The sequence below is a fragment of the Varroa jacobsoni genome, unplaced genomic scaffold, assembly GCF_002532875.2.
Source record: "Varroa jacobsoni isolate VJ856 unplaced genomic scaffold, vjacob_1.0 scaffold_700, whole genome shotgun sequence".
Taxonomy (NCBI): Eukaryota; Metazoa; Arthropoda; class Arachnida; order Mesostigmata; family Varroidae; genus Varroa; species Varroa jacobsoni.
This window is the reverse complement of record NW_019213602.1, coordinates 4,036-26,604: the sequence shown is the minus strand read 5'-3', so window position 1 is coordinate 26,604 and position 22,569 is coordinate 4,036. Positions and strand designations below refer to the sequence as shown.

General features: G+C 41.4%; 1 protein-coding gene and 1 long non-coding RNA gene across 2 annotated transcripts; one reads left to right on the top strand and one right to left on the bottom strand.

Moving 5' to 3' along the window:
* Positions 1-4,114: 4,114 nt before the first annotated feature.
* Positions 4,115-17,192, bottom strand: LOC111262772 (PI-PLC X domain-containing protein 3; the record flags this gene model as incomplete). The annotated part of the gene is given in 6 exon segments (XM_022837293.1): positions 4,115-4,856; positions 6,236-6,535; positions 7,332-7,573; positions 8,540-8,736; positions 12,205-12,466; positions 16,926-17,192. Coding segments are annotated over 6 exon segments (1,422 nt in total). The 3' UTR covers positions 4,115-4,586.
* Positions 17,193-19,614: 2,422 nt separating this feature from the next.
* LOC111262773 (uncharacterized) lies at positions 19,615-22,278 on the top strand. The gene is made up of 2 exons (XR_002681851.2): positions 19,615-20,927; positions 21,529-22,278. It is a non-coding gene; the product is annotated as an uncharacterized LOC111262773 (long non-coding RNA).
* Positions 22,279-22,569: the final 291 nt, after the last annotated feature.

Genomic DNA, 22,569 nt, shown 5'->3' with positions numbered 1-22,569 from the left:
CAAAGATGAATGATGCAGGCCTATAGTGCATTTCAAAAACTATGATCCGACTCAGTTGAGTAGAGCTGCTTCGATGAGATTTATTCCCAGACAATAAGGATATTGTTAGAAGTAATTGAAGCCACCTTTACTTCAAACAAGACAAGTTCCGCGTGGAAGGAGCGTGTCGAAGACATGTATGACCATCCTTGCAACTATCGCTAGCCGTACTCTGTTCGTGATGTGCTCTGCAAAAGTTCGGTCGTTCGTCACCCCCAAATATTTGAAGCTATGCACCTACTTCAATGTCCTTCTGCCTATTGTGGAATGTGTCAGGAGCAGTATTACGGTTTCGACGGCGGAACTGCTTGCTCTGTGTCGTGTCTACGTTGATCTACAATGTATCCTCATACATATAATACGACAGCCTGGTGAAAGCTTACCACACATAAGCCGTCCCCTTCGAAAAATGACGAGATCCTCGGCGTATAACAACACTTTTTTTTGCCTGCCCTACCGAATCTTGCCTGTCATTTAGATGTCGAAAAAATAGAGAAGGGTTCAGTTTATTGTCCTGTGCATGTTCGACTGTTGGATAAATGCCCCTGTTGAGTCACCCGGTCATTTAGTTTCAGCGAATATTTTTCTAGCATTGTCCTGGTCACTGCGACATATTCTGTCGCGCTCCGCACTGTGCAAACTTCCTTGAAATTTGTCAATGAGAGCCATATCAAACGCCAACAAAGCCTCGCTCTTCATAGATGTTTATTCATCCCATACACCAGCGTACAAAGGCACGAATTGTGGGATATTGTTTGCCGCGGCGTACCTACTGCAGAAGCGCTCTATTATCTCTGCACAGTTTTGAGAAATGATGTTTTTGCCGATTGTTTCTCGGCACTTTTTTTGTGCCTATCATCCAGTCAAAGGATTCATGCGTCGTTACCGATTGCGACATTTCGAAACTGAACGCGGGCAACTATGGACAACCGAATCGAAGGTCAGGTGCCCCCTATCTCTTGCCTAAACCTTCCGGTCGAATACAAAAATAAATCAGCAGCATGACTAGATAAAAAAAACTGACGTTCGGGCGAACGACAACCGGCACTGCGCTTGTGAGCTATTTATGCGCAATGCTCCATGAGTGCTACGGCACAGAGCCACCGACAAGTTCTGAACAAATACGAGGCCTCCCTCAAATGACAACAGACATCTAGTCTATTGCGGACCCATAATTCCGTAAGGCTACAATTCAACTCAGCTTATCATAGAAGTGTCTCCTGCTTCTCTCATTCGTGATGAATTTTAACAGATAGGAAACGCAATACACCGAACGGTATTAAAAAAAACATAAGTGGGATGAAAAAAGTTGTGTAATTCCCGTTGAATAAACGTCTAGCCATAGAAATGGCGTGTAAATTACAATATATCTATATGCTTTCAACAAGTTGCCTATATTTACCCCAATACTGTAAAGTTTTCCCACTGAGAACTTGTTCATTCAACATACGCAAATCGGAAACTTCTCTGAAACACAAGCATTTACCTGCACCGCACTTATTTTCTTTACTACTGTAACGTATAACTATTAAAAAAGGCGTAAATAAATCTATTTTAGCATAGACAAAACATATCAGAAACACTTAATAGTCACCCGTGTCTACGAATCTGTCTTGGCAAAATTTCTACCTCGATGAACGGAATGTCATATTTATTAGTCGTTATTTAAGAACAAACGACAGTCGAGATAATAAAAAGAGAAAAATAATTATTTACTAGTATTAACGATATAATCAATTTATAACGAGAAATCGGCTAATATTGTGTTTTTATTTTTTTTCTTGCAACTTTTCAGCGCTACGTGCTTATGTAAGCGTAAGCGAAAGGTAGTGGTAAAAAAGAGACGACCTCCAGATCTCTTAATAATCGTAAGCCATACAGATAGCGTAAAGATTCACGTGGGTGGATGGACTGTATAAGTTATACCTACGCTATGCTAAATTTCAGATGTTACAGACGTCTTAAAAACCGAAAAAGTATCGATAAACATACGTCCTACGATTATATTTCCCTCGGTTGTTGAATCTTCGAAACTGCTGTAATAGAAGTAGCAGTACTCTCCAGTTCCAATGAGAAACGTGCTACATTTGTCGCAGCATTGAAACTATTCCACTAATGGTAGCATGTTAAATATATATAGATACAAATAAATGTAAAATACTTCAACGTAGAAATCCCTGACACTCCTATAAGGAAATGTAGTTTTACCATTAAACTCTCATAAATTTATATGCATTGATTTCTAAACTACTTCAAATTGATCTTAAATCGCCCCATGTCTTAAACTATGTGCTTCTTAATAAAATGACATAATTGGACTAAAATGTCATGATTTCGTCTATATACTTCCAAACCATTCTAGCACTTCAGACAACCCCACGAAGGTCAAGCGCGCGCTCCCGCGGCTTCCTTGGTAATGTCTAGAAAGGCTCTAGCCAAAGATTAACGTTACGCCCCTAAGTCGAAAAGGACACGTTACCACCGTTCTTCATAAAAGTGTAGGATACAAGGCTAATTCGATCCATATCAACTTCAGTGGCTAAACACATCATAAATGGCGGTCCGTTACCAGCTGTGTGTATCCATTAGTCAAAATTTAAAAGCGTACTACAATGTTAACTTCGCTAGACGCGCACGTAATCTCATAGGGCAATAGATGATATGCTAAATAAAGTATGTAACATTCGCTCACTTGTCAATGCAGATGTCGCGAAGATACTCTACTGCACATTTGAGTCCGACTCATCATCTAACAGGGCAGCGTTTTCGAATGGGGTAGCAGCCCACGCTGTCGGCGTTGTTATCCGTCGACGGCCCCTGAGGTCGTCTTTCTGACCCATATCATCGTTGTTATCCGATCATCCTGCTCCTTGGCTCTTGGCCATTCTGCGTTGGTCGTTTCCTGTTATTGAAGCTCACGCCTATATATACACGTATATATATACATATGTATATATATATACATAGACATGGGTGCGAACGACCTGTCTACAGCGAATAGCTTTCTGTTTTAAGAAGTTTTGAAAATCAGAATTGGTCAGCGGTCGATGGCGTCGACATGGTGACGAACGACAAAAACAATTTTAGCATACACTCGTAGCAGACTCCATCGTAGACACGAGTAACTTGGCTACATACGTGATTCGCGTCATAATAACGATAATCGAGGCAACGATAACGACTTAGTATTGTCTAAGAGGTAATGTTTCTAGGGGGCGTTTTATAAAAGCCAGCGTTCATTGTTTTTGTTATTGAACAAACTATCATTGTCATACTTTCCTTCATCTGGGAACAAACCTCGGCACTTGCTCCGAACCGAAGCTCGATAACTTCGTCGATAACAGCACTCTGCTCGCATTAAAATGCTGAGGTGATGATGATGCTAGGACCTCCCAAGGACCCCATCCGATTCTGCTGTCATTCAGGAGCCACTCTGTGCCTCTGCTCTGATTACGTAAAAATAATCTTTCGTAATTCAATCTCATGCAGCCTACCTCTAACCAGTTCTAAGGATAATAGTTTAATTACGGGGGTGTAGCTTTTCGATTATGCCGCGTAAACGGTATAATCTGCGACGACTTTCACTTGGAAGTTCACTGAGGGCACCCTACCCGCTACCTTAGGCAGCGTAACAGAATGGACAGGCATAAAAAATTTTTGGAGAGATCTAAAGCTTTCCCTTGTAAGTTAGACAAAGGTATAGTTTTGACCCTCATAGGTGTACTGTCTATAAAAATCACACGGAAAAAAGCCAAAAAAAACTATGAAGCTTTAGTTGAGTAACATCGTTGGCCCTTCTTAAGTTAAAATCGCGTTAGCAATTTTATATTAAGCTAACACATATTTACAGAATTCATAATAATTTTTCAAGGCAAAAGGGAAACTTTTTCTAAGGAGATCTAATGGGCCTAGCTAGCGTTTGTGAGCGTAACCTATATTAGTCCAAATGCCCTTAACCTTTGTTCAGCGGTTATGAAATTGGTCAATGGCTGCAGAGCCTTACAAATACGAAAAGCTTATGCCTATTGTAAAGCGCTTATTTTAGATAGTCGAAATAGCGAAAAACGCGCCGACATATAAGGACAATTATCGTTAAGATTTTATTTCATGTTTAAGAATCCAGCAGACCCTTCTGCTAGATCCTTTTGGTTTGTCTGCTTGTTATTTACATATATATATACAATGTAGACGATGTTCTACCTATCACGGTACCTCTTCGCTGCGGTTAGCTTTGTATTCTTGTCGTAATCTGTATGGTTCACGTCCTCCAGCAAAGCCTAGATATATCAACGGTAACTTTTTTTTTTAGAATGATTTTTTACACTTTAGAATAATTATATACAGTTTACATAATCCAAATCATTTAATTTGTGGACGACAAACATTTTGCTGTTACGTTTTCATTCGTTTTCAAGTATCTCTGAATTACATATCATATACACAGAATAAACGCGCACGTAAGACGTTTAGACGTACATACACAGACGCACATAAGCGTACCAGGCCAAAGTACGGGACACTGCGCAGACATATGGTGTCAAAGCTAACTAATTTATACGATACAGTTTTGACCGCTCGATATTGCTCTGGATGGCGACGCTGACGATGTCGGCCCCGAGGAAAAAGTCGGTAGCAACAATGTTGGCGCAGGTTCGATACTCACGTCGGAACCATCGAGCCACAAGTGGGTTTGTTTCGTCGGCCATCTTACGCAAGCCGCCCTTGTGACCCTCAAAGATGATATTCACGACCGTTGGCGTCAGCTCGGCCATGGCAGCGTGGAAATAATATAGGCCATACTTTTCAGCCTCACATACCTTGTGAATAGGACAAAAACATTCTTTTAGTTACTAGATCTAAGCAGATAGCCATTTGATATAGCCAATACTGTTGCTGCTGATTTAGTGAACCAAAACGGTACGATAGGGCAAATCATATCTTTAACGAGGAACTGGAATCACATTACGTTGCCCTTCGTTACCATTAATATCAATAATAACTATTAGTCATACAATTGTTCTAACTTGCTGAAAAGTATTTGACTATCGTAACAACAGGTATATAGTCGATAGTTTTTTTTTGTGAACACGCCTATACGATGGCCAAGGCAACAATTTTACGGGATGAGCTCCCATAATCAAAATGAAAGCATGAGATATGTAGAATACTTGTTTATCGTACTGGTATAAATGAAAATTGAAAGCCAGTGTAAGCGCGACATCTACCTCCCAGCATCCGATACTCAGTGATAGATATCTTCTCATCGATCAAAAAAGCATGTGCGATGAAGTATGCTTTCTGCATGTTCCTAGGCACGTTTCGATGTCTCCGAGAGCCAGTTAAGTAAGCCAATCTTCAAAAGGCAGTACTTTTTCGAAATAGGTAACGAAATAGGTACGATCTCCCCGCTGCATAACCCGTTTGAGCGAATTGTAGGTCAACACTGACATTGTATGCGGCAGCAGATGTTCGCTTCTAATAGTCGAGTTGTACTAATAAGTTGTTGCAATAAGGCTATATCCTCCCAAAAAAATTTTTTAGCGCAATTGTTTGCCGGCCTGGGTGCCCCTGAAGCGTTCCTATTTCATATTGTACTACGCCTTGTCCAATGTGAAAGGTGTACCATTTTGATTTCCGTTCGTAACAAAGCAAAACATAATAAATAGGCATAAAGCCTTCTGGGACAACACCATCGAATGCTTTTAGTTCTTTTAATAACAATGCGCGAAATGCTTTTGTAGTTTCTACCATAAAACCTAGGACAACGGTGTGAAGTTCCGTTGGCAGCACCAGTCGCACGTCACCGGAAGAAAGGAGTGCATCGTTCTTACCAGCGCTTCCGTTACAACATGGTAGATGGCTCGCGCTTTTGCATAATACATTCAGAAATATCCTTCGTTCTACCAATACATTGAACTTTCATCTGTAGCTTCAGTAGAAAGAGTAGCTGCTTTTTACCGTTGGGATTAGCCACATTCCGACTTCCTCTTGTTATCCTGGGATATAAAATGTTCAAAATTTATTCTAACTACTTTTTTTTCAATTACTATCGAAGTAAGTGCGGACCAATACCTATAATGACAATGGTACCGGCGTTGGGGACTAAGAACGCGTAACGTACTCATTTTTGCGATACGGAGGCAATAATCAACGAGTAAATCATGATACTTGAAAAAAAAAGAGACATTAAATTTACCTTTCTATCGAAGTAGGACTTCAAAGTATTGGGTAGATTAGTATCCGCCCAAAGGTGGCGAACCCCGAGGTGAAGAGATGAGTTTACCGTGAGAAGTCGCGCATTGTAGCATACTACAATTCGGCCTCTACCATCGCTGCTCCAGATATGTTGCAAGGACCTGTCGAGTGCGGTGTTATACGGAATGATCAGATCGCCAAGTTCATGGCGCAAAAAGTCGATAAAGCGCTGATGCGCAGCCTCATTATCGAATCCGTTGGGAAAGCGATGCAGGTCCAAAATCACAATTTCGTTAGTGACCTTAAATAGGGATAATTAATAGAATTCAAATATGTAGACATGGCAAATGTTTGTTGGTCTCTAATATTTTTGACGTTAGCTCTAACCTGTTTTGGTGAAGCAAGTTCTTATTATTTTATCCGTAAACACAATTATTAAAAGCTACAATAGCATTATGTAGGTCACTACATACTTGCACGCTAACAAATAACCTAGCTAAGCCTAAAAACGTATGTTGTTTTCTTTTCACATTCGGAACGAAATGCCGTAACATCCCGCTCTCTGACTGCATGACCCCTGTGTTAATAAGATTTGTCTGAGTTCTCTTAAAAATTGATTTTCAATGAGCACGATGTTGTCTTCGTTCTAACGGACACGCAGCGAAGGTCGTCGAAAGAAGTAGCACGTTCAGTCACGGGCTCGATGACTGCGTACTGCTGAACTTTTTCTTAGTACAAGTTACTGTTTCAGATTAAAGAAGTGCCTCATTTCTTCACCACTACCGGGAAATATCCAACAGTTTTAGCTGTAAATAGGCATCTATAGCGTTATAATTCGTCTTCGTTTCATAAGGAAAGGGCGTGCCTCAATAGGTACCCAAGAACGCCGCTCGACCTGTTAGGCGAAATTTCGAATTCGCTTCTGCCAGCATCCTTCTTCAGACTTCTCGAAAAGCCTTCGCATTATTACTATTATCGAATATATAAAAACACACTGAGTAGGTAGCTAACATAGGAACTAATAATCGGCTGCCCCCTTGTCATCATCTAAAATGTTTATCATTCATACAACTAATAATGATGATCGCTGGCCTTACCTCGACGAAATCTTTAACCTGTCGTAGGACCTCGAGAACGCTGGCATCGCCGGAGAGGACATCGTGAGCTATTTTATATTTCGGGCTGTGCGTTGATCCAGAGGCCGAAACTCGAAGGTCAAGACAACGAATCCCATAAGCGAGTTGATTAAAGATGTCCTCTTCCTGCGTATACTTAAAGTCGGCGACGACCCTAATTGCTCGAGGGTTATAGAAGGAATACATGCCCGAATTGTGCGTTCCTGCTCAGTTACACGGCGAGGATGACAGATAACCAAAACGATAGTAGAACCACGAAAACTTTTGGGTTTAGCGAGAGAGCAATTGCCCTCAGTTAGTTATGCACACAATGGGGTAGGGGACTCGGAACCAGAACGCCCTATAAGCCCCTGATCTGGTTGGGCACATGCAAATCGATACGAGTTTGTACTTGTACAATTAATGCAGCAAATGGTTGTCATATTTTACAATACAAGCTTCGACCTTCAACAAAAAGAAGTATGACGTGCCACCGAATTTACCATGAAACGGTGTCTATATAGCCATGTTTATAGGAACTGTGCTACGTTAGGCCTTACATCGATATCAGTAATAAAAATCGGCGACCATTTGAACAATCATTAGCTATTTATTCGTAAATGTATTTACATTCTTCTGATCTCGTCGGTTAACACATGATAAACACCGAGTTTGTAAAGCAGATCCAGTCGTATACGAAGTGCCTGCTACGAAGAGGTCATAGTAAGGCTGTACTAGTTAAAAACGTTCAAATGCCGGTGCTCTATTATAATTTTTCACTCATAGCAAATCCCGGCTTGAAAAAGTTCCCAGTGGTTCATCCTTTCCCTTAACTCGGACACATAAATAAGAACAGAAGAACCCACGGATTAAACGGTTATCGGCGGAAATTGCTATTATCCTATGCGTAACAAAATTGATAATCTATTGTATTTTAATTGTGATGAACGTACGATACGTATACGTTCAAAGGTTAGTTTCACATTGTTCTTTTTCCTTCCAACCACAGCTGCGAGTTCACCAAATGTTTTGTTTGCTATAGTTTCTGAATTTGAATTTATCGACATATCAGTGTTTCGTTTAATGATTCTACGAAAAGCTCACACTCCGATCTCTGTCGGTAGTTTTTCTACATCGCGGCGACGCACTCTACTGACAATATAAAAAATTATCGAACCTTACACACCCACCCGGTATCATCATCTGTCGTAGGGTGAGGTGCTTAAGCATTTGCCTATTTTTCCACATCCAGTACGGCTGGGCTCGGAAGCACCCGTGGGCGACCATGGTCCGCTGACGACCGCCGCTCGGAAGCTGCTCGCGACGTACTAGGGCTACCCAGTAATCCAGGCACTCGTCGTGAAGATGCGTCTTATTGAAGATGACCCTTACGTGCAACGATGAAAACAAAAATCACACATCTGATAATAGTCGCCAACTGTTATGCAGAATGCACGTTAAGTGAAGCCATTCAATCACTACCAGTTTCAGACTGCACTCGTGGTAGACGGTTAGCAATTCATAATGCCTATGCTAATAGAGAAAATCACATTATTCAAACATGGCCTTCCCGAAGTGAACATTGCCATGTTTATCTACGTGTTTCAACAATGACACAGCAAGCTTCTTTCCAAAATATATAGCACAAACTTCCATACAGTTACGCCTCAATACGGACCAAATGATCCGCCACAACTGCAACACGGAAATGATATTTCTAAATAAAAGCTAACTCTGGTTCGCTCATAACCATCCGTTCGAAATCAAGGCGGAACCAGCCCTGACAATAATAGCGATACGCATATAATTTGCGTAATTTTCTACTTCATCCCTAGATTCAGTTCTGCCGACCTTCTTGCCCAGATTGTGAGCCTATTTCCCTGCCTGAAACAGTTGATTTTCAGAGCATTTGTTCTACTAAATATAAAATCGTGCCCAATTAAGACAAAGAAATTTCCAGAGTTACTGTCTCATATTTTGGAGTGAAGTCCTGAAAATGTGAACGCAGGATTTCCTCAATGCTTCATTGCAGTATCCAGAGCCCTAATAGAAAAGTTGAAACCACTTAGGAAACTTGTTGTTATAAGTTGGTTGGTGGTCTAGACGAGACATTGACTTCTCAAACCTTTCGACATCAAAGTCCTACTCACAGAGGCTACCAGATGAGAAAACAGCAGAGGAGAGTGCTCTCGTTTCACAAGTCTGTAGCCTATGCAACCGAAGCGGTTATATTTGGCTTTACTTAAAAAGGCCGTGATAAGGGTGAACTGATGGAGGGCTAGGACAGCTTATTTTTCTTTTGATCTAATTTGAGAAACCGGTAAATATAGTTAAGAGGGCAAGTTAAAGTAAATACTTGATTTAAACATACATAGGGTTCATCAACAGGACCAAAATGTGTTAGTAAAATAAAAATATTAACGAAAATGCAAAATAAAATTTTCGTTAATATTTTCATTCGTAAATAACAACGGTAATAAAGCCAAATTGAAATTCTTAAAAATAAACCAACCGGGTCGTTGAACATGTCGTCTCACGTGGGGGAAATCACGGAACTCATTTCCAGAAGCATTTAATTGTCTTATGGGTTGATATTCAAAGTAATACCGTTTCCAAGTTGGACGCATGCAGCTTAGCCAGAAATCTTTCGAATGGTTAAACCAAACAAATACTCGCATTTTAAGCGACCGCCCGCTTTTTAGTTGAACTTGAATGCAATTCCCAGAAAATCCTAGAGCTTTTTTGGCGCTTCCCGATCACTTACCTCTCTACGAAAGTTAAGCTGTTTGGGTTTCGTAGACATACAACCGTTTTATATGGTGCCTGGCCTACGTTTTAGTTTTGGCAGTACATGTGGCTACCGATATTTCGCTTAAGGTCATGCTCTCAACAAAACGTGATTTCACGTATCTAAAGTGCATTCTTATTTTGTTTACTAGTTCTCATTTATAAATAGTTATAGAACAAAACTATAGGGCGTGACTTGTAAACGTGGTGTATTATTTCGAAAATCATCCCCTAAAGACATCATAATGTATCGAACTAGGCAAACAAAGTCAAGATTTACGCTTATCTCCTATAGTAATTTGATCGAACGCTTACACTTGTCAAAACTGTAGATTTTACTTAAGGGCCATATATAATGGCTTTCACATAAGACTTACGTATCAATTCACCAATCTTGTAATGAATGTCTCCACAGACAAAAGAACAAGATGCAGTAGGTTATTCTCGTCCGTATTCCTGCTGTTCTAGTAAACGCGTTATTTGTAATTACAAGTAGTGAGAGAAATATCCAGGGGAACAACCATTGGAATCAACAAGCGAAGTCTTTCGGATGATTGTTATTACACACAGTCAGGTTTTCTCGCATAGCCTCCAGGGATGCAAAGTCGTGACTCGATCACAAGCTGAGTGGGCATTACGCGAGCAATCAAACATTCGGAAACAACGAAATGCCCGAACGAGGCCGATCGCTGGGGTCCATCGCCACCACCCGACCCAGCAGGGCAGCCAGCGAGCTGACCATAGCTTGCTTTCTGCAGAAGCCCACCTTTTCCATAGTACTCGTCGACTGATTTTTTTCAAAAGCGAATACTATAAACTTCTTTAGACTAATGTCCACTTGCTGCGGCGGCGACAGCAGATTTTACCAAATCGACAAGTCGGACAGCTGTTACTTACTTACGAATTCGGGACGAAGCGCAAGATTCGATTAGCTAACGGCCCAAGCGGAAACCAGAAAACTGTCGGCCAGACCAAGCAGCTCACCCCCGCCGACACATGTAGATGCTGTGCTTGCATGACAGCTTTTTCAATGGGCCACAATGACGCAATAATCTTTCTGACGGTGACACGGACACGCCCATCCTCGGAAACTTTGAGGACATTAATAAATCACAAATACGTCATTGGGTCGGTGCATATTAGGCTACGCCGGTATCGTATATAAATCTAGTTTTAGAGTAATTGTGGTTTGCAACTTAGCTCCTATGCACACAACAAGCGCAGCTAAAGTTGAGCGTCAGTCGGAAAAAATAAATCGCTTTAAGGACGCAAGTTCTCTAAAAACAGGTGGTTCTCAATTTAGAATTACAAACGCAACGATAATCCGATGTTGTCCGGGTTGTTTAGGAACAACACGCCTGTTTTAAATATATAAGCTCAAATGAAAAAGCAGGGTCAGAATTGTCCTATTCTACAAGTATTTCATTGCATTGGATGCCATTAGCTCATTCTGGGATGAATGCTATTTCTTGTATTTGCCGTTAAAAATAATCTGTCGACGTAGAGCCACCTGTTAAATCGCAGGCCTTGTACTGGGTTTGGAAACTCTTAGGGTTCTCAAGGGGTTCCTTCCTTCCTTCTGATTGATGCTTTTACGTGAAACTTATTCTTCAAAAAAAACTCTTAGGGCTGTACCATAATAGCGCATTTCTACTATAGGCATTGTGGGTTTTCAGTGGCGTTCCTTGTTGGAGAGTAATACCCGCTATGTGACGTTATGAACATGCTACCTTTGTTCTTGGTATTAAGCTCTCCCGTTTTATTTTTTTCACTATTTCTGGAAGAGTAGAATAAAAAACAATTTCATTGAAACCTCAAAAACTTCAGCCGTCAAAGACCTGCACTGTCGTTTTATTTAAGGTCGAATTAGACGAAAATAAAATCATGACACCGTATTGTTGTCATGTTTCCTAAATCCGTGAATGCACATCCTGGTTGGTGTCAGACTAGATCTGGGAAGAACTTCTAAATTCAAACCGTTATTGATTTTGCCTCAAGTATGACCAACAGCACACAAATGTGTTAAGTCAATACGAAAAAAAACCACTGCCGTGATCCCCGAACTCACCTGGGAAAGTTGATGTGGGTAGTGATCTGTCCATCGCTTTGCAGGCCAATATCTCGCTTAAATACGGCGTCCTCATCTATTCTAAATAAACCCGCCGGCCTTCGCAGGAGGTAGAGCGTGTGGTTGTGACCTAGACTGTGCCTTGAGCTAGCGTGTCGCACGTCGATATTAAACCAATTCAGCTGAATTCGCCGTTCCGCCAGACCTCCGCGGCTCTTCACGACAGCCGCTGAAAGCGTGATGAACACCTCTGGTTCAGGTTCTAAAATCGTAACAATGTCACAATTAGATTGCGCGTGTTTCTGTGCAGAAATACTACTGACCATTCCGAACTGTGTCTTTGTTTTATGGAGGCGACAGGAAAAAGTTTGTTGCGTACTTTCGAGCAATTAAAGTTCTTCACTTGCACCAATGACGACTGTGAGGCAAGCATATATTTTCGAAGAATCGCGGTCTTCTTTTGAGAAGATTCGAAAATTCCTTTTCAGCGGCATGTTCCAAGTGACTTTCCAACTGGCCCTAGCTCACTTCGAGAAACTACCCTTTTCATCTGATTGTTACGCTATAATGATCCAAGAGACAGAAATGCGAAGCTTGCCAGTTGAGCACAGAGAAAAAGCTGGTTTTGAATCTACTAGGGAAGTGGTCGTTGTATAATACCGGGTTGCATGATTTAGGCATCAAATCGCTTCCAAATATGACAGAGATAGCATCCTACCACTTAATTCGCTAGCTTCCTCTTGTTAGTACCAAGCGCAATATTCGGACGTCGGTGTCAGTTCACGCGGAGAAATATGGGCTGTTTGAGCTGTAGTGGAAAAAAAAGGGCACCGCAGTTCTACCTTTCTTTGGCCCACAGATAATTCTTCCAATCACTATTGGGGGTCGGTTAGAAAACGATGAGATGTTATTATAAGACACAGGGTAGAAATAATTACTTATTTAGTCACTATAGCACCTCTAGAAATGATTGGACGAACTAAATCCTGACAGCGCGCGAACCGAAAACGAATTTCTAAACACCTAATAATAGAAAATCGAAGAGTACCAAGAACGAATGACCATCTGCAGAAATCTTGCTCAACAACAAATCGTCATAGGTAAGCAAAATTGGCGATCTGATGACGTTACACCCCACGGAACTGAGTAGGATGAAACAAATGGTTCAGTCTTTTAATTCAATGCCTGTTTGCGTCACACGCTGCCTAGACTGGAAGCTGTTTGGCCGCATGCCATAATATTTTTCAGCATATAAATTAAGCCGTGCCATATCAAGGCAGTAAAGATAAGGCTTGCCAAAATTAAGCTTAACACATAGGTACCAAAACCAGACTCGCAAACCAATTCTGTATGATTTAGACATACAGAAGCCCGATATATTTGAATTTCATTCTTTTTTAATTACTAACGCCTACAGAAGTAGAGAAAAGTAATGTTGGCTTCGTTTGTTTATTTAGCATTTTACATGGCAGCGATCGCAAACGTACGGATCTTGACGCTCGCTAATTTTTAATGCAAAGTTCGATGTTTCTACCTAAAAGTAAATTGTTTCCAGTATATCATCACTTCAAAAATGAAACTCTTTAGTAGACAAGGACCCATTTAATCTAATAATTCCGAACGCAATAAGACGGGGTCCCCAATAAGAGCCAATACGAGACCCTAACGATAAATAATCAAAAAGATGGGTCATGTTGCGTGACCATACGTTGTCGAACTGAGGCAACGAAAAACAGCGGGCATAAATCAAACAGACTTTGGGGCGCTCAGTCTGATATGATCTTTGCTGTGGCAAGATTTCGTTACAAGTGATCCGTTAGATGAATCTCTTCATGGATTATTTTCATAAAGCTGTTGCTATCCATTTGAGAATAAACACCTTGTTAGCACTGAGAAAGCCTGATACACCGGGCTATAGCATTGTTCCCTCTTCGTCTCGAGAGAGAATCGTCTCGTAGATATATGAAAGTAAAAAAATGAAGAAGCTTGAATGAGCATTAATCTATAAAATCGAGCGAACGCTTCTTGTCGTTGGGGGGCCGGTAAAACTTTACTGTCCGGCAACGTCATCACAACAGCCGCACTAAAGTTGATCGTGAGAACATATCTTTTTTTTTGAGTATGGTTATAAATAACCTACAATCGGCCATCGTACAGACCAGATAGTTTATTCCATAATAAGAAAAACCTTTTCGTCAGTTCAATAGCTCCGGATAGTAATTTGTCGATTTCAAGTGGTTTTTTTGAACATCTGCCTCTGATTTACTTCATGACCTGTCCTGCCCTCGCTGTGATAGTATGCGGAAAACTCTAGGTTAGACAAATCTTCACACTTGGATTTGTATCCGCAGAACGCCCTATCGTACCAACAGCAAACGTACCACTCTCACGGGCAGACTCGTTCAAGTGAAATAGAAAAAATATTCTACATATATTAAGGATGCAATTCTGTGTTTCGGGCTGTAGTGAGAAGTCATTGTCGATATAATGTTCGTTACGTTTGTTTCTCCCGTGTTCACATCTAATGATACACGGCGATAGCGAACGATGATGATCTTGAAAGCCTTTAATAATTTGGCTGTTTTGCTACAAATTCGGAAAGTGGGACGGCTAGCAACCGCGATGGCAGGTAATACACGCCTATTATTCAGAATACGCCCGTTCGCTTGTTAGCTGCCAGCTGCTAAGATGGCCGCGGTAGTATTCTTGACGCGCATGCTACTTAGCCACACGGGTCGTGCCCTGTCAGGAGAGAGACTGCTTTACGAACATGGAAGCAACAGTATCCAGTCAATATTTGACGACGAAAGGTTGACGTAAAACGGGCCAGCTTGCAGCGGGTCGATTTGGTAAGATTGTCCCGTCACGATTCAGAAGATGAATGCTGCCAGCAGCAGCAGCAGCAGCAGCAGCAGTAGCAGCGATGCGGTCTACCTATGAACTACTCGTCAACAATGGCGGGGATAAAGCGACAATCTGGATCGGAATGAAGGATCAGTCCAGTCAAGCGTAGCTGGTCTGTCGATCTTCGGTTGATGTCCTTTGGTACGATGTCATATCGAGTCAATAGCCGGCAGATTGCCACTGAACACCGTAACATAGTCGTTGCGGTCTATGCTGTAACAGCGGCTGCGGCAGTGCTGTTGACAGCCCTTCCAAGCGCTTTGACCGTTTCGTTGTCTTAACGTTGCCGAAGCGGTGGTCTGCTGGCGCCACCTGGTGGCATCCACCGGCACCGTTTGACGTTTCATTGTCAGGGTCTTTACCGCGACCGCTGCTACTGCTATCATTATCGATGTTTATTAAAATTATCATCATTTTTGTTATTAACGTTGTTGTCGTTGTGCTTGTTGCATTGTAACGTATTGCTGGCGGCAGTTAAGAACGTAATAGGTTTCACGAGCAAAAGCCGCATCTCTTCATTCGGCGATGCAAACACAACACGTATATGATGTGACACGATATGTGTGATTACTAATGGACTATACACTGTAGTTACAAATCGCATGGTACTCACGTTAGGTTGTATAAATCATTTCAGCAAATGCTGACGCGTCCAGTCAACACCTACGATTGGCAAAGTGTATGCTCGAACACTATGAATATATATATATATACTCAATGGTGCCGCTGTTCAATGTGCTCAAGAATATATTGATCTATTAATCACAGTTACCTAGGCCGTTTATCGAGTAGCACTTTATAATGAAGTCGATAAACTTCCGTTCAAGTTCCTCGATATATCAGATCAACGGCAAAACGTCGCCATGCGGCATTATTTATGGGCGGATACATGTACGTTCACCTGCTCTAGCCATTTGAAAAGCTGTCTATCAACGAAAGTCTATGCAGCTCAAGCAGTACTAGGACGGCCGTCGACGATAGCGGCACCCTTCTGGAAATATTGTTCTGGCATATTTTCTGAACAACGGGTATTTGAGAGTAATATGAATAGAACAATTGTCGTTTACTTAACGAGCTAGCCGACAATGTAAGTCCTTCAACGCGCACCTAAAGACCGATCTTCTCTACTCTGCTGTGTGTGCGTTCTGGTTCCAGCGAGACGTACCCGTAAATCTGCCTGTGCCGTTTTACAGTCAATAAATATAAAGCGCACACTACCTCTTCTGCGTCCCCGTTTTGATGGTCCGGACTTTTTCCTTTAACACGAAAATTCCCCTCACGCATCAGGGATTGAAACATTTCTCAGAAAGGCCAAACGATGGCGCTTAACCATTTATTTCAGGTTCATATTTTGCGAGGAATTTCTCAGCTGATTTGATAATTATCATAATCACAGGTTTCATTATCCAGCTCCCAAAGTTCGATATTTATTTGGAATGGATTGCCCGACCTGAAAATCTTTTTTCATTTAGAGAATAGTTTGACCTGTTGAATTTTTCTTTCTTCAAATTCAAGCTACCCATTTACTGGCTAGACTTACACTGCTGAAACGTCTTCGTTCATTCGATCCGGGTAAACTTCTAGAACTATCCTATAGCATACATTTATTCTTAGGAACTCCACCAAAAACGTCTATAATAATCATAACAAAGAGAAGTGTTTTATGAAAAAATAGTGAAGCATCAAAGAGCAGGAATTAAAATCTGTTAAAGGCAAAATAAATGGCCCATGGAGGTTATTTCTGCGGGCTCAAAAGGGAACGATTAGCCGAATCTTGGTAAGTTTGAGTTCGCTTTCCATTCATCTGCAGAACTTACCGACATTGGCGAGGTTGTATTCCTCTCGATAGTCGTATGGATCATAGGCAATAATTGCCGTCGCATCAATCAGTAGCGTAAAGGCGATTAAAGCCGCGGAAACGGTTCGGGTTGAAGAAGGCGCAAGCCGCCATCGCCGCTGAAGCCGCATAGCTAATTGACAACCGCAAATTCCGGACAACCCTGACGGGCAATCCGCCCGACCAGCCGTTAGAATAACGGGTTATATCGCGAACGTCCAATTACCGATGCATTATATTTCGATATCTGAAAGGTAACATTTGATTTCCTTGAAGACAGCGAAAAAACGAATTCTATCGATAGGCGCCGATTCAAGTTTGGGGAAACTGGCGCAAAGTTCAAATTTGAATCGCTGGACGGTGAGGAACATCTCCGCATCAGTGCAGTGTTTCATTTTTATTGAAAATGAAGGCGGATATATAGCATTGTGTCGATAGTGAATCAGCTGTCAATGTTACCCGAATGACCTTCCAGTACCTCGGCAGTTTTTCAGCATGATAGCAGTTGTTCTCGTTGGTTGCTATGCTATGAAAATTGACCACTGCTATCAGATACGTCCTTGAGACAGGCGCATTTGAAAGCATGTTATTATTTTGTTGATTTTCATATTTGTAAATCCATCCGAGCACAAATGGAAGCGCTGAAATGCAGTAAATATTCGGTTCCGTACAATTCAGCAGAGTAGAACAGATATCGCTTGAATAACGTATACTAAATAGACGTTGGCGTCTTCAACCATTGTTCAGAGGCAGGGGTAGTATAAAGCTAGCTGAAACATTACATAAAGCTCGCAAAGCAAGTGATAATGTACCCTTTCGAAAAGGGCTATCCATCTTCCTGTTTCAAAGTACAATGTGATTGCCCTTGTCGTTTTCGTGCATTTCGAAAACTGTATCAGTCTTAACCAATCTCGTTCTGCCACTTGACGGCACGTCTAGCCGACAACTTCTTTTTTTGCCCTGAGCAATTTCGAGGTAAATTGAACAAGAATAGATCATTGTGGGCAGAGATAGAAGTGGATTTGAGGTAATGCCTAATAGTTGTATCGAACATAAAAAGTTCAAAACATTTATATTCTATACTTGAATTTTCACTTCAGCGAAGGACTTGTACTTGCCTTAATCACCGATGCTCCTCTTTGTTTTCGATTATTCATTAGCAGGCATAAGCTCGAACAATTAACTTCAACATGTTGTTCCAGTTTAATTTGCTAGTTAGTTCTTTGTATCGTCCATCAGGAAAATATGTCCCTTGACATGTTCTACATACAAGCAAAATGGTGTCCGCCCTTTTCCCTATGAAATGTCTGCAGTGGAGGTTTCTAACTGTCAGATTTAACAGCATGGAAGGGAGCACAACACGATACGGCTTACTTTAGTTTAAAACTTGAGGAAAATTAAAACAACATTGTACTGTAATCCTAAAAAGAATGCTCTGGATCTATGCGCCAGGACCTCGCTGGCATCTTATAGACGCTCACAGGGTGAGCTTAATTTGAATTCGGATCCTATATTATTATTATACGCGTTAAGAGCAGGTATAGTTCAGCTGAATTTAGATTGCATAAAAAAATCTTTTACCATCATCAACGTTCACAGAGATCTGGTAAAGGACAAGCCAAATATCTCATACAGGTTTCATAGCACGCGCTAAATATACATAAGCACAAACGCGCACGCCGTACCTATATATATATATATTCAATGCTTGACACGCGTTCGGATAGAAAACTGTTCTCAAGCAAAGTAGAGTCAAGCGGGGACGCAGCGAACAAGCGCCCCGTTTACCTAAGCGAGTACATTTTATCTAGGTCGTTACAGTGTCCACTGAGAACCTGGTGAGATAAGATAGTACAAGTTCTAAAGTAGATTCTTCATAACTAGCGCTCACTTCGTTCACATTTGCCCTTAACTACTGACCGATAGCAAAAATTCCTAAGCAGACAGAAGCCCAGAAAATCGCGGCGGCAAACGCTGCGGCATCCGTGCGAAGTATATTTGCTTTGTGTTTCCTGTGGCATTTTGTGTATGGATAAAGCAGAGATTCGGCACATGTTCTGAAACGTATGCAGGCACCTGTAGCCGGGCCAATTTAGATTGAAATCGGGAGCAATAATGCGTTTTAAGCAGCATTACTCGGTTGATCTGAGAATTTTATCCCGTTATGCAGTCACACTAAACAGAATGTGTATGCTTCAGCGCAATAAGGAAAGCTTATTTATAACAAAGCAATCATGATTCTTCAATCTTATATACATCAGTTGCAAACAAAGCATATTTGAACATCTATTGTTGAACTAGAAAAAAAGTTATTTACATACAATGAAGGTATAAACAGTAAGTCAGACATTAACAACGCATTTAGAAAAGGAAGCAGAGCTCTAAATAAGGGTAATAAACAGAGCGTTAAGGGAATTAAAGCAAATAAATGGTGTCTTTCGCAGAATGGTGAGAAAAGCTATCGGCCAACCCTCGTAGAAAAGGCATGGATTGTTCCAGGCACCAGGTAGTGATCTGAGTGAATTTCGGCGAGCACAAGAATTTACAGATGAACCTAATGCTGTTTTAGAAAAGTGTCTGAGATGCCGAAATCACATACAACGATAGGATTTACAGACCGTTGCTTCTCTGTACGACCTGGTACCAATGAGAAGGCCACTCACCTCTGTAATCGGCGTGTACATCTGTCTGAACTCTTCCAAGCAGATTTTTTCCACTTCGGTTTTTTCTGTTGTTTCTTTACTTTTGGCGATGTTTTCCTGCCTTCTATAAATAACTAGACAATTTAACGGCGGACCTGTCCTTCTGTGTTTTTAAAGCACGTCACAAGGTCTGATTAGTGGTCGGAAAGTTTATCGATATCTGTCATTATGTTGTTGTACGTAGTAAATTCGCCGTTTCGACTAAACCCCCGAACGACAGAAGTTAGAAACTTCTTGCCACGAACGCACTATTTATACCGGTTGTGTTTTACTAGCGTCCTAGACGGTGGGTGTGCGATGCGCTTTTCTAATGTCTCCAATTAGAAGTCTAACGTCAACTAGACGTCATTCGTTCTCTAGTTCGAATCAACCTGCAATTACTACTGAATAAATATACACAGCCTCAGAATTCTAGCGCCAGACCGTTTGGCTGGTTCCAAGCGCGACTGGAGCACCGGCGTACTTGTGAAATGTGTTTTAGGCGTGGGCCAATGGCTGGTCGCGGTGAAGATGCTACCGTTGGTTGATAGGCTCTATTACAACGCCGGCTCGTCGCAGCGGTAGCCTGTTCTCCCTCTTCTAGAATCCCTCGCCACCTCCTGATATTCTGGAAGGGAAGCGATCGTCTTGTCACCGTTGTTGTCGTTAACGTTGGCTGTGTTACCTGTGCCATCTCCGTTCCTATCGTTAGTGACGTAACGGTACAGCACGAGAGTAACCGACCACGGACGCCGCCCATGAGAAACTGTAAGCGTCGGCACAGCAAAACGCCGTCAGTTGTGTCGGCGTGCGGCTAAAGCTACAGGGCAACAGCCACGATTCTGCTGTTGGGTACACGTACCGCTAGTGCAGCCAGCCTGAGTACCTACTGACGATTCACCCGCTTCATACGACCGTTACGGTCGGCCGCGCAGATGTGTGTGAGTGCATCGTCTTCATCTCAAAAGCGTTCTCACTTGCGGGAAATGATCTAGACGTACGACGATGAAACAACAACAAAAAGGCCTTCGGGCGCTACCGCGAACAAGATGGGGGCATTCTGATGCTGACTCAGATCCGGACAAAAAGAGGAGCTATACGCCAACAAACATACGGCTCTTTGGATCAGTGAACAAGTCATCGAACAACAAACGTAAAAGTAGTAGAAATCAGTAAGAGGATCAATGTCTTTTTATTAAGGTATTTATATATTTCAACTGTACGACACAAAAAAGACTTTTCTTGAGTAAGCGTACGAGCAGTGATGGACCACCGCACTCAATAGTGCATAACTAATGCGTGTAAGTATTGAAAGATAATTAGAATTTATTTGGAAATGTCACTATCGAGGGTAGCGTACCACACAGATGACTGCGCGTACTTATGACTACGATAGTAAATGGCGTGAAAAAAATGCAACGGTGTCATAATAATGGGTCATTTAATCGATTAAAACGAATGGTAGATCGAGCGGAAGTTCTGGCTTTACAGAAGTTGATGATGGAAAAAAGAAAAATCAGATGTATAAAGATAAAGAAACACAACGACCAATGTCTATATGGCCATAGCATCGAAAGAATCATATCGTTCTTTTAGCGCGCAGTAGATTGATCGTACGTCTTATATAATATCTAGCTCAAATCCAACTGAAAAAATCACTGTTATAATATAAGATGGTGTTTGTTATGTCATTCCGCTGAACTTCTATAACAGTATATATGATGATAGCCACATATATATATATATATGAGATACCAGGAATGACACAGAAATATATAGGGTTCAATAAGAATGTTTTTGTCCTATAAGATTGCAAAATATTTTGTGTAAAAATACCAGTTTCGATTCACTTGAACACAGTGTATACGTATACTAATGAATACGGTCGTCGTTTGTTCTAAGGAGAAAAAGATTGCTGAGTTTATCGGTTAAAGGGACTGCATCGAGCAAAGGATGATTTGACGTTATGCACAATCGACAATATGGTCTGGGTTCACGGCTGGGTTATTGACACGCCCGTCTGTATCGAGATGTAAAGCCCTACGCTCCGCCAGTACGGAACGCATTACATTTAGCGTACAAACATTTACTGAACCAACTGAGACAAAAGGTGATAAATACGCCATTGTCTAAAGTAGCCAGTAAAATGATCGTGTTTTTGAGGGAGTTTCTGGGACGCTCACTTGGGCTATATAGTAAGACTGCCTGGTACACTCATGTTAGATAGAAAGACTTATTATAGGTTTCGAAGAAGCGCGTTAGCAGTTCAAGCAACAACAGAAAAAAGAACCAACAAACATTGATTTCACAGAAGCCACTAAAAGCAGATTTGCTCGCATATAGTTGTTAGCTTATTTAATCAACCATTATTTTTATTATATATTTCGTCCTATTGATAATACACGGCCGATATAAGTTGTGATACACTGATATCTGCCCATAATTACAATATCTATATCGGCCTCCTTTTCTCTTCTGGGGAATAGCAGTTGATGCTGTTTCTCTAAAAGGCGGCACGACACGTGATTCCGCGCATGGAAAACTTAATTTTAAGTTCCAGCTGGTAAATTTTTTGTCTGTTAGTGAATGCAAGCTCACTGGTATACCTTTATTATCATTAAATTATCGTTTTTCTATCCCGACACTCAACTACTCTGAGTTCTATTTCTATTTTTGCATGTGATTTTCTGTAGTTATTGATGAGAGACGAATGTTTGTTTGCCGCGTGCATAACTGTCCTCGAGCGCTTTAGTAACATCTCAACTCCGGATTCCCATTCGGCGGCCCTCTCTGTATTCCATGGGGCTTGCTTTATCGGTGTTCAGGCCAGCGGCGTTTCCTAGACACCAGATTAGCGTTAATTCCGTGCGGAATCAACATAAATGCGCCGATTCTTCCATGTTTCTTAAAGTTTTCTAGAAGCTGCTTCTGTACATGAACAAA